The sequence below is a fragment of the Pelecanus crispus genome, chromosome 6 (assembly GCF_030463565.1).
Source record: "Pelecanus crispus isolate bPelCri1 chromosome 6, bPelCri1.pri, whole genome shotgun sequence".
Classification (NCBI taxonomy): Eukaryota; Metazoa; Chordata; class Aves; order Pelecaniformes; family Pelecanidae; genus Pelecanus; species Pelecanus crispus.
The window spans coordinates 12,101,069-12,113,632 of record NC_134648.1 but is presented as its reverse complement, the minus strand read 5'-3'; the positions used below and the strand labels follow the sequence as shown (position 1 = coordinate 12,113,632).

The 12,564-nt window shown below is 35.9% G+C and overlaps 1 protein-coding gene across 7 annotated transcripts in view; it reads left to right on the top strand.

The window, feature by feature from the left end:
* Window positions 1–12,564, top strand: part of USP47 (ubiquitin specific peptidase 47) — a 56,059-nt gene that overhangs the window by 17,396 nt on the left and 26,099 nt on the right. For all 7 annotated transcript variants that reach the window (XM_075713106.1, XM_075713105.1, XM_075713102.1 and 4 more), the window contains 7 exons: window positions 182–320; window positions 1,965–2,061; window positions 2,602–2,747; window positions 3,785–3,864; window positions 4,720–4,869; window positions 11,637–11,732; window positions 11,823–11,975. In XM_075713106.1, coding sequence (XP_075569221.1) covers window positions 182–320; window positions 1,965–2,061; window positions 2,602–2,747; window positions 3,785–3,864; window positions 4,720–4,869; window positions 11,637–11,732; window positions 11,823–11,975 — 861 coding nt within the window. The remainder of the gene's footprint in view (window positions 1–181; window positions 321–1,964; window positions 2,062–2,601; window positions 2,748–3,784; window positions 3,865–4,719; window positions 4,870–11,636; window positions 11,733–11,822; window positions 11,976–12,564) is intronic.

Genomic DNA, 12,564 nt, shown 5'->3' with positions numbered 1-12,564 from the left:
GAACTTGGAGGGCAGAATTAAAGTTACTCAAGTAACTGTATATCTGCAATTTTGTAAAATTTATGTGATATAATAACAAAAATGATTTCTTAGCCACGAGAGAAAGAAGTAAAATTTGTAGGTGCTTCAGTAAAAATTTGTTGTCTAATTTCTGCATAAAATAGTGTATTTATGTTTTTAGGAGGAGTCAGGTGCAACAGATGACAGTGCGCAAGACAGATTTATAGGCCCTCTTCCAAGAGAAGGCTCTGGTGGCTGTACCAATGACTATGTCAGTCAAAGCTACTCTTATTCTTCAGTCCTGAGCAAATCGGAGACAGGTATCGTGTTCTCTCTTGTAAAAGCAATGGTCATTTGTAATTATTTTAGCATATTTTCAAATAGCAGCACTGCAAGATTTTTTAAAAAAATTGCAATTTATTTTTTAAAAAACACATCACTACTACATTTTCCATCACGTTTTCTACAATATTCTTGTATCACTTTGTGAACAGAAGAGCTATAGCCCATCCTTTTCTTATTTGTGACAGTGCAATTCAAACTCTGTCAGGGGTCCTCCTTTTCGGTATTAATCTGCTGCTGTGTCCCTAGTTGAGTAGTCAGCATATTACCAGAAAGCATTCACCTCAAGCTGTGTGTTCACGTGCAGCTTAATGAGTACTTGATACTCTGCTGTAGAGGGGCTGTTGCCAAATCTCGGCACTCTGCCTGTTAACTGAAGTCTTCCTCCTGTAGCCCTTGGTTGCAGTTTCTCTGCCTGCACCACGATTCCCCAAGAGGTTCATCCTCCACTGCCTGGCCCCCCACCAGCAAGTGGAGACTCCCTCTGGAAGGGAGGTGCAGCTCTGCCTCGCAGACAGGTGCTGGGGCAGATCCCAAGAGGCTGGCTGGGTGCCTTTGCTGCGCAGGGGGCAGGAGGAGACAGCAAGTTATAGCTCAGTAAAGAGACAAACTCCTGGTACTAAATTTGTTGAGCAGACACAAAGAGGACGTTCATATTATGCCAGTTCATGCGTGTTCAAGATCTTTTGAGACATAAGGAAGTTTATCTGCCGCATACCATTTTTTAATTTAAACTAACTATGAAAAGATGATCTGTATAGAGTAGAGTAATAAATAAAATACACATGTTCTAACTCAGTCTCTTCACAGAAAATGCCTGTGTTTTGCATGGAGTAACTGCATTTTCATTACTAGTATAGGGAACTGAATTTTTTTTAAATACTTACTAAGAACTTCAGAGTATAAATAGGCATATTTAATTTCTTTATTACACTATGCTTCAATATATGCTGCTTACTTACCAACTGTTATTGTATATTTTGGAGAAAATCTTAAAATGACAGTAGGATGATGAATATAAGTAAATAATTCCCTTTTCAGCTAATAAAAACGACACTGGTTTTTAGTAACTATTTTAATTGGCTATTATGGGAGAACGTTTTAGATACATGTGCATGGGTGCTTCAGAGATTTTTTTTTTTTAATAGTTCTGAGATGATAGTACAAACCAGTGCAGATACAAATTATATTTACATTATAACTAGGATATTTTTAGTTGACATCAGGCAATAAGCAAGCTAGTACATAATTGTTTCTTAAATTCTAGATTCTTCTGTAAAATATTTAAATCAACGATCAAAATATTCAGTTACCTACATCCCCATTGGTGCCCTATTTAACATTAAATATTGCTTATTATTGTAAAACATAATTCATGATCACTAAAATAGCTTTGTGTCATTCAGGATAATTATTTCTGTTGTGTAAACTACTACTCTATTGCTGTCAGAAGCAAGCAATTGTAATATTCCCTCAATTTTTATAGTGCAAATAAATGACAACAGCTGGATGCGGTTCTTAAATAAACAGTATCACAGAATTTTCTTGTCAAATGTTTTAATTCTTAAAGTGATTTCCCATCTTTTTGCGTTATTTCCATCTCATTCTTCTTGTATTTTTAGGGTATGTGGGGCTAGTAAATCAAGCAATGACTTGCTACTTGAACAGCCTTCTACAAACACTTTTCATGACTCCTGAATTTAGAAATGCGTTATATAAGTGAGTATATATAATCAAAACCTGTTCTTAAATTTGTCCTGGCATATATTGGTAGGACACCCTTTTGAATTCCTTCTGTGAAAATTTCCTTGTTTGGATACTGAAAAGCATACTTGAAGTCAAGCTCGATAGACTATTATAAACTGTATTTGCTTAAAAGCTTCAGATTTTTAGTAAAATACTAAGATAGGTTATTGGTTGTGGCATGGATGAGCTTTCTAAAGAATTTGCCCCATCTTGAAAACATCAAACTTAATTTCAAGTTTGATATTAAGTGCAGTTCATGTCTGTATTTGTGCAGTGAATGGCTTCAAAATTATTTAATTCATTTGTGTTAGGTTTGTATATTTAAAGAATAGTATTGTCATTTACCGCAGAAATGGAAAGGAATTCCATTTGACTTTTCCCAAGAAACAGAGCTTCGGTTAACCTCTGTAATCTGGCAGACCTCTTGAAATGTAATAAATGCTGATTTAAATGCCTTTTTGAGTAATGTTTTCAAAGCATTTTTAATTGTCAAATATCTTGTGTTGTGAATAGATGGGAATTTGAAGAATCTGAAGAGGATCCTGTGATGAGTATCCCCTACCAGCTTCAAAGACTGTTTGTTTTACTGCAGACCAGCAAAAAAAGAGCAATTGAAACAACAGATGTTACACGGAGTTTTGGATGGGATAGTAGTGAGGGTAATGTGCAGCTATAAAGCTTGTGTGATTTGCTTCAGCAGCTGCTTGTTAGGGGCCTAAACTGCTGTTGATGGGGGAAGAATGCTGGAATAATTAAAAATAATTATTAGAATCCACTTTGTTTCAATGGAAACAAAATAGCCTAAATGGATACTTTGTTGTGGTATGTGTTTGATTTTTAAAGAAATTATGTCTTGAGTTTTAGGCTGTTAAAGTAAAAAGCACTATATTTTTGTAATTAAACTATCGTTACAGTTGTTACTTGTTTTTAAAGAAGTAGCTCTTTATGAGAAACTTGCATCTGGTTTGAATCACAAATGTCAAATGCACACATTCTATTTAAGTAGAAAATAATATGGATAACTCCATAAAATCAAACACTTTATTTGTCTTTTTGACACTTGTGTAGTATAATTTTGCCCTATAACCTGCTGATTTTATAACCTGCTGATTTTTTTTTGATGTTCAAAAAACAGGTAGATGTGGCACTTCGGGACATGGTTTAGTCTAGTCTACCCTTGATTGGTTTAGTGTGGACTTGGTAGTGTAGGTTAATGGTTGGACTGGATGATCTTAAAGGTCTTTTCCAACCTAAATGATTCTATGATTCTATGATTTTTTCCATGGAGTAATCACATGATGATAAGGAGTTGGATTTCAGTGTCCTTACACTTACAAGGGAAAAAAAAAATTGAGTTTTAGAGAATATGTGCAAAGTGGGAAATAAGTCAGAACCCGTTTATTTTACGGCAGTGCATATTAGCATTTCTGTATTTTTTACATATTCTTGCTTATGTATGCAATTCTTGTTTATGTATAAGCATTGTGAGCAAGCTGGCTGCTTATTTTTCTAACTTAACTTGAGAGGCAGCTGCTTGTGGAATTGAACAGTGGCCCAATAATGAATAATGTAGTAAATAATAGGTACAGACTTAAAACAAATTGGTAGCTTTTTAGGATGTATTCTCAGGCTACAGTTAGTATTGGGGCTAATAACATCTCTTGTTTTAATTAAGATTAATTTAAATTTCTAACAGCATGGCAGCAACATGACGTGCAGGAGCTCTGTAGAGTCATGTTTGACGCTTTGGAGCAGAAATGGAAGCAAACAGAACAGGTAATTGTATAAAAACTTTTTTTCCATTGTCAGCGGTGTGGTATTGTGGGGTTTTCTTGGGTTTTTTTAAGGATGATTGTGAAAAATGTTAACTGAATTTTAAAAACAAGGTTATTGAAAGTCTGCAATAGTTACCAGTTTTCTTGTTTGATGCAATAGTTAAGCTACTGTAATGTATGACTTGAGAGTTTTGTTGCCTGTGTTTTCCTCCACCAGTTAAAAGGGGAATATTCTGAACTCTGGATACTTAGTCTATTTGAAGCACAGAGGGTGGTTGTGCAACTCCTCTTCTGTGATAGCTTCCTCGCTGTCAGTATTTATTAGGCTACCTTGTGGGCTGTCGCAGCTCAAGCCTACTCTTCTACTATAGGAGAAAGATAGGAGTACATTCATAACACGTGCTGTGTTCTGATAAGTGGCCAACTTGTTATAGGCCAATTTTCAGATTTGTAGACTGGCAAATACTTCCTCTGTCTTTCTGCGCCTACCTCTGGAAACACAGGAAGGACTGCAGTATCAGTCTGTTAACAATGTCTGCAAGACCACGCTTGTTTTTAAAACATAAATTTCAATTTTGGTAGTTTTGTAGTCACTCTTAAGACATGACCGTAAAGTATACTGTGAAGCTTATATAACATGGCTTGAGAAGCTCATTTGAGATGTGTTTTGTGCAGGGGTGGGACAGGGGAAAACAAGAAATCAAGAGATGGATGTCCTGGTGGGGAATGGTATTCTAATGGTGTAGCTATGCAATTAAGATTTAATTAAAAAGAGGCATTTTCTTGTAAAACTAAAGAAAGGAAATATGTTACATTTCATTTGTTTAAAGCTCTGTTGAATATCTGTTTATTTCAGGCTGATCTTATAAATCAACTGTATCAAGGCAAACTGAAGGACTATGTAAGATGTCTAGAATGTGGCTATGAAGGCTGGAGGATCGACACTTACCTGGATATTCCTTTGGTCATTCGGCCATATGGTTCCAACCAGGCGTTTGCTAGCGTGGTGTGTACTATTATGCTGACTAATAGTGCATCCATACACACATAGAATACATAATGCGACAGTGGTATAATTTGTTACATGGTAAGTATCATCCTAGATACTCCATCTTGGGGTGTTCGTCTTTGTGCAGTGAACCAGCTAGCAAGTTCTAGAAGATTTTTTTTTTTTGGCTTTTTGGTTTATTTTTTGTTTTGTTTTTTCTTTTGCCCTTCAATGAGTCCTACTGGTGCATGTATAAGGGGAGGGGAAATGCAACTTTATTGCCTTAGGGCTGCAGTAATCAATTAATTTTCTTCCTGATAAAATCTTCAGCATTTACCCGAGATATTTTTGAGACCACTAAGTTTTATTTGGGTTGTTCTTTATTGACACATCTGCTAAATTTTCATAGCATTGTTGAAAACTTTAGTGAAAGAACAGAACGTTGACTTAGAATTTTTAGTTTAATTGCCATGTTGTTACTGTGCTTTTTGAAGTTCACTTCTCAAATACCATATGCTTTTAACAAGCAATTTAATGATCATAAAAAATTGTATTATACATCAGTGTTCTTGATCACTGTTGCTCCAACATTACTGATGTTGGCAAGCATATATATTGCTTAGTAAATCTGTGGAAGATTTTGGGGGGTCTTTTTTTTCCACCCCCGTGAAAAGAAGTGATTATGAACTGTGAAATTCCACTGTTGTGGCTTCAAATACCTGTACTATGGATGAAGTTGTGAGAAAGAATAAGAAAAAATCAAACAAGTCTTTCAGTAACGGTTGTTTTAAACAAACACTTGTTGTGTAATTGGCTTACCAGGATTATTACATATAAAGTATTTTTCCTTTTGTATTTTGTATGCTGGCAATATTTTTTAAGCACTAATAGTCTGTAATTCTTGACAGTAATTCTGTTAAGAATTGTTAGAATTAGGTTAAACTGCAGTGTAGCTTCAAAGTACTTCATGCTTTAAAAGTTCAAATACAAATCTTGAGAAGTAGTAAAGATGAGGGACATTGATCTCAAAAAGGATTCAAGTTAGTAAAGTCCTTTGAATTCTTTTTAAGGTTGCATTAAAATTTTTTAGAACTATCCAGCTAATTGAAGCTGTATTTTGAGCTGTCATACCATTGATAGATTGATGTTTCATGTAGATGGCTTCCCTTTTCATCTTTTAAAACTAATTTCTAGAAGTACTCCCTAAACCAAATTTTTTTTCTTGTAATTTTTATTCAATAATGAGATTTTTCTGATCTATTGAAGTAATGAAAAAGATTCAGTTCATGTAGTTGTATTCCACATTTGACAATGCATTGTACATGTGTCTCAAATTGAATTTTTTTTCTTTAGTAGAGAAGTCTATAGCAGAACGCTAAAAAAAAAGACTTTGTATATTTGTAAAAACACAGAAAGCTTGAACAATTAAGAACTTGAATATCAGATTACTTTTAGTAGTATTTGATATTTCTCCTGTAAATCGGCATTTACTGGGTTTACTACATTGAGGAAAATAGGTTTAAGATTTTTGTTACACAGTTACATGGTTGCAATTTAATACTGATGCTTCAATTTTTGAGCTTTTTTAATTCGTATTCTGATTATATTCAGTTGATTCTCCTCCCTGCATTTGTATTATCTATAGCAGATGTAATTTTTAGTTTTGTAGTGTTCAACAGTGGGGAGATATGGAGGATACTTGCTTTTGGAGAAGGGAAAAATCGCCTGTTTCTAAATGGAATTCTCTGAAGGTAGTATCCTCCATTGATCCATAGACGATGGTCATTTAGTAGGTGTAGGTAAAAGGGTATAAGCGAGAGATCAAAAACTTCACACATGCGCTAATAGGGCTTATAGAAGGGAATGTAAAACTTTTTAGACCTTGCTAGTCAGCTCCTGAGGGAACTTGCAGCAGGCGACACAACCCAAGATAGGGGATCTAAGGAGGATACTACCTTCAAAGAACTCTAGTTAGAGGTAAGTGATTTTCCATTACTTTCTAATAAGAGAGAATGGATGTATGAGCTTTAAGTAAGGTTAATCCGTAGAATGCCACATAAAGTGTATTATCCCACTGTTCGACATTGTGTACTACCAAAAAAATATAGATACCTGAAATGTTGCATTTATAGATAAATCTATATGTATTAATTCTTAAATACATGGGAACATTGAATAACTGGGAAGGATAATGTTGTGCTTTCTTTTTCCTAATACGAAGTAATTCTGAAATTCTTCAGGGTGTTTTTAAGGTTTGCATTTTGAAATTTTTTTTCTGATTCCCCACTCCATCCCCCAAGTTCATGTACTAAGACTGCATAGCTACAAACTTATTAGGGCATCTCTGGGGCACTGAGGTCATGTCAGTATGTATCTCAAGATAGTTTCTGAAGAAGTACACTATCTGCATGGTTCAAGGGCATGATTTAAAAAAAAACCTGAATCAGTCTTTTCTTAAGAAATATATAGACATAAAAATATATAGCTTCTTTCAGGGACATAAACAGGAGCAGCAATTCGCATACTGATTCTTGTACTAGTATCTTTTGTATAGATGCCTGAATTTAACAGCATTAGACAAAGGTAAAAAGTTGGTTTTTTGAGTGCAAAACATGAAAATTTTGCAAGATGAAGAACAGCTGAGAGAAGAGTGGATGCAATGGGGAACTAGCTGGCATGCTGAAATTATGCTACTAGAAAACAGTGGAAATTGCCTTGTAATAACCAGAAGACTAGTAATTATACAAGTATTCTGGAGATGTAGCAAGTACAGTTCTGTTTCATTAAGTGGTGTTAGTTTTCACTGTCTTTTGTATGTTAGCTTCTTTTGAGGGTGTAAGTATGCATACAAGTAGACCATTTTTGGGCACAAATTAATTTGGACTTCTGCGTGAACTGTGTGGCATCATTGCCAAACTAAAACTGTTGAAGGCAGTTAGAATACGGATGATGTGATATTTACTTTTTTTTAAGCTAGATGGGTAACAACAAGGTCCTGTATTTTCAGTTGAGCATATTCTTTGGACATTATAAAACTAGATGAGCTTGTAAAATCTGAGATGGCAATTAGTTTCTAGTTTTTTCCATGAACAGTTTTGCCTATTTGCTATTTATTGTGTAGAATTTCATAAATGTTCTACTGCTCCTGTTCACAGGTTTTATACAAATGTCTGACTATACTATTAACTATAATACAATGCATTTTTTTGGAGAAGGGTGTGTCCTAAGTGCCAGACAATATCTTTAGCCAGGCAATAATTAGTTTGAACTGTTTGTTATGGCATTTTAGTGTGCTAAGTGTTATAAATCTCATAGTCAGAATATTAAAAAATGGATATACTCAGAACTTGGCTGGGCAAGGGCCTGAGCAATGTGCTTTAAGTTGGACCTGCTTTGAGCAGGGAGTTGGGATCAGATGATCTCCAGAAGTGTCTTTCAGCCTATATTGTTCTTTTGATTCTGTGAACTATAAAAAGTTTAAATAGCCTATGTCATACTAATCTATTGCTTGATCTTTTATGGTATATTTTGAAGTGTGTTGGGAATGTTGGAAATGCTTAGTAGCTCTAAGACTATAATAGTTACCTCTGTGAAGATAACTTCAATGGTAACATTTCCTCTAGAAGCAGAGTTGCACAAAAGTTGGGGATGACATGTTGTGCAGCATAGAAGCTTTATCACTGGGTTTGCTGAGTAAACTGTCAGAGTAGAAAATGGTGAGCTGCATCAGAATAGGAATTGTATTAAGAAACATCCTAATCAGTAGAAGTAACTTTGGTGTAAAGATTATATAGGAGAAAACTGGAGGAGACATAAATGAGTAAACCTGAGGAACAGCAATGTTCCTTATACAGGAATTGAAGAATACGCAGATACTCATATGGTTCAAAAATAATGGAATTCTCAACAGTTTTAATCAGGTTTTTCAAAGCACAGCTTGCTATGTGTGGTAAGCAGTGAAACTGCAGGAGTAATGTAATAATACTTCACTCAGTTTTTGGGGGTCTGAAGGATCATAACATTTTTCTATACGTAAAAATTTATAGTATGTTTCCTTGTTAAATTGCACATCACATGAGTCTGTAAGCATTGCATAATCATTTGTGTCCCATCATTTGTATATTCCCATTCATTCATATTCATGTTGATGCATGAATTGCAACTTTTTTCTTACACTCAAAATGTATTTTTATTGTCTTAACTGGCATTTGATTCATAAGAAATAGTTCTGTGGTCATTTTGTGATGTCTTCTATGTTTCGTATTTTCTGCATTGGTTACTAACTTTTTTGCTTTCATTTAAATAGCTCTGAATATTCATTCCTTAACTAGTTCACAGACTAGTCAAAATGCAGTAATCCATTTCTTGCCCTTTCTCTTCAAGCTTAACTTGCTTAAACTTCTTTCTTACATCGTAGAATGAGATTCCTCACACTTCAGTGCATAATGTTATGAAACATTAGCTATTTGTCACCCTTGAGTGAAAAACAACTCAGCCTCTGTAGTGTTTAGGAAGTGAATATGTAGACAGTAGTTCAGTTCAGACTCTAAAATGTTTTCACGTGTCCAGAGAGTCTCTCTGCCTAAGAGCTGTGACTTCAGGGCTGTTCAAAGGTTTTTCTGGCTGGATCCGAAAATGGTGAAGCTAGATGACTGCCTTCAATGTACAGTTGTCTCGCTGAGTTTGGCACATTTTTCATTTGTGAGTAGTTGTCACCTGGAATACAGTCCTTTCTAAAAAGTCCTTTCTCCTAGTGTGGTGGGTTGACCTTGGCTGGACACCAGGTGGCACCAAGCTGCTCTATCACTCACCTCCTCAGCAGGACAGGTGGGGAGAAAATGAGATGGGGAAAAAAAGACCCCACCTCGTGGGTCAAGATAAAGGTAGTTTAATAAAAAACCAAAAGCAAAGGCCATGCATGGAAGCAAAAGAAAGATTTTATTCTCTACTCCCCATCAGCAGGCGATGCCCAGCCACTTCCTGGGAAGCAGGGCTTCGGTACACGTAGCAGTTGCTCCAGAAGACAAACTTAAATAACAAATGCCACCTCTTCCTCTTCCTGTCCCTTAGCTTTTATTGCTGAGCTGATGTCATACGGCATGGCATATCCCTTTGGTCAGTTTGGGTCAGCTGTCCTGGCTATGTCCCCTCCCAAGATCTTGCCCCGCCAGCCTACTCATGATGGGGGGAAATGTTGGAGAGACAGCCTTGATGCTGTGCAAGCACTGCTCAGCAGTAGCCAAAACACTGGTGTGTTATCAACACCTTTCTAGCTACCAATAAAAAGCACAGCACTATGAGGGCTGCTGTGGGGAAGATTAACTCCATCTCAGCCAGACCCAATACACTCAGAACAGCAACAGAGCTTTTGTAAAACATTTGTTTTATGATTGTTCTTGCTGCTTCCCTGAGTTCTCGGAAAGAAAGGAGGGAGAAGGGAAGAGCTGGAGGCATTTTGAAGAACCTGACATATCCTTGATTTCCTCCCAAAGTGTGACATATCAAACAGCATGATTTAGATAGTGATCTTAAGTTCTGTGCCAGCCACATTACAATTGGTGAATTTACTCTGCCCAGTTAAACCCCTCTTACTTATTGAGTCTTCAGGGAACAGCTACACTCCTTCATAAGACATGATAATTTTTAAAGCATTGTTTCTGTTCATCTTTGCTTTAAACTGAATGTCTAAATGTGCAAGTGGTATTTGTTTTCACCTCCATAGGTGAACAGAAGGCTTCTGCGTTCCACTTGGAGTTCAGAAACCCAAAGCCTATCAGCTTGCAAGATGACTGGGTTAAAGGTTTTAACTTTTAAAAACTCTGGGTAAAATTCTTCACTGAACCCATCTCAGTATTCATAGTGAATTTTGTTTGAACAAGTTTGTTCTCAAGTGTATACAACTTATGTGCAATACCATTGTTGCAAATTATGTTAGGGGGAAGACTAATGATAATTTTGGTTGTATTTTGAATATTGTTTGCTGTAGAGAGGAGCAGAGTAGAAATGATTAAAATCCTGGATTTCAGCATTAGTGACACAACTTCTAGGCAGCTGTCAGAGGACAAAATTCCAGTTATTGGTCAGTTGCCTTGTAAGATTTACTCCAGGAAGCTAGTTCCGTCTTTATAGGAGATGGCCATATCTGATTCTCACTCCTTTGGGAGTGAAGCTCAAGTATCCTTCCTCTGTCCTTTCCCCACCTTTCTCTTAAAAGTAGTACCTGCAAATGTAGTTTCCTAAGTCCCTTCATAGAATGGGACTAAAGCTGTCTTCAGGCAGGGCACTGAGGAACCGAGTAATGTTTTTTTCCTGCCACCTCCCCCTCACTCCAGTAATTACTGGATGGTATCTGTTGTGAAAAACTCCTCTTCATATGCAGAATCATCTCCAAATTCTGGGAGAACAGGGCCAAAGCAGGGTTAAAAAATAAGCTTGTTTTCACAGCAGCTGACTGAGCAGACATGACTAAATGTGATGTGCAAGATAACAGGAGTAAATGTAATTTTCTATTATACGTTTATTAAGACAACTTGGATTCATCAAATACTGAATGAAGTATAGTTAGTAGTAATTGCAGTTTGACTGTCTAACCTTGGGCTGGGTGAAAAGGTTGATTTCTCTTCATGTTTTCCTAACTCTGTGTCTATCAAAGTTTTATGTCAATTGCATTTTGGTTGTAGATTTAATTGAAGTAATTTGTATGAATTATTATAAATTTATCATTCTTATTTATACCTACATAGTAAACATTCTTTAAAAATTGGATAACATCTTTTTATTATTAGGAAGAAGCACTGCATGCTTTCATTCAGCCTGAGATCCTTGATGGCCCCAATCAGTATTTTTGTGAACGATGTAAGAAGAAGTGTGATGCAAGGAAGGTAAAGACTGTCCAAATCATTTGCGAAAATTACTTTTGGTAAATACCAGTCCTGACAATGATAGCACAATCTTGTCTTTGTTTCACTTAGGGTCTGCGGTTCTTGCATTTTCCATATCTGCTGACATTACAGCTGAAGAGATTTGACTTCGATTATACCACTATGCACAGAATTAAACTCAATGATCGTATGACTTTTCCTGAGGAGTTAGACATGAGTGTCTTCATTGATGTTGAAGATGAGGTAAAGTGTTTGGTTTCAGAGAAAAATCTTTAACTTTCTTGAAGTTTCGCATTAAGAAAATTAAAATGTTGGTCTAATGAACCCGTTTTAGCAACATCATTCATCTACATAAAATGTTCTTTAACCATGGCATTGTTTTAATTTGAAGTTTTTAAGTCTGTCCCTGTGGGTTTTTGTTATATTGAAAGGGAAGCATGTTCTCTGATCACTGTAGGGTTTCCATGCTTCCATAAATAAGCTGTTGCTGATTTCTTATATCTTCACAAATGATTTAAAAGTGCAGGTGTCAGGGCTTCTAATTCTGCAAATCCAGAATGAAACGTATTTCTTAAATTTGTGTCTGAATCTGTTTTGATCACAAGACGTGATGTAAGGTTATGAAACTCTGAACGCTGAGGTTAGTGCAGAAAATATTAATGATGCATTCCTTCCCTCTGACTCTCAATGTTCTGTATGCTGTAGAAATGAGATTTGTAAAATTGTATTCTTCACTTGTACCTTCTGGCTTTTAACTCTTCTTGTTTTGTCCAAAATTCATGTTGTGCAATTACATTCACCAAAATATTTAATTTGCCTTCTGCATTAGAGA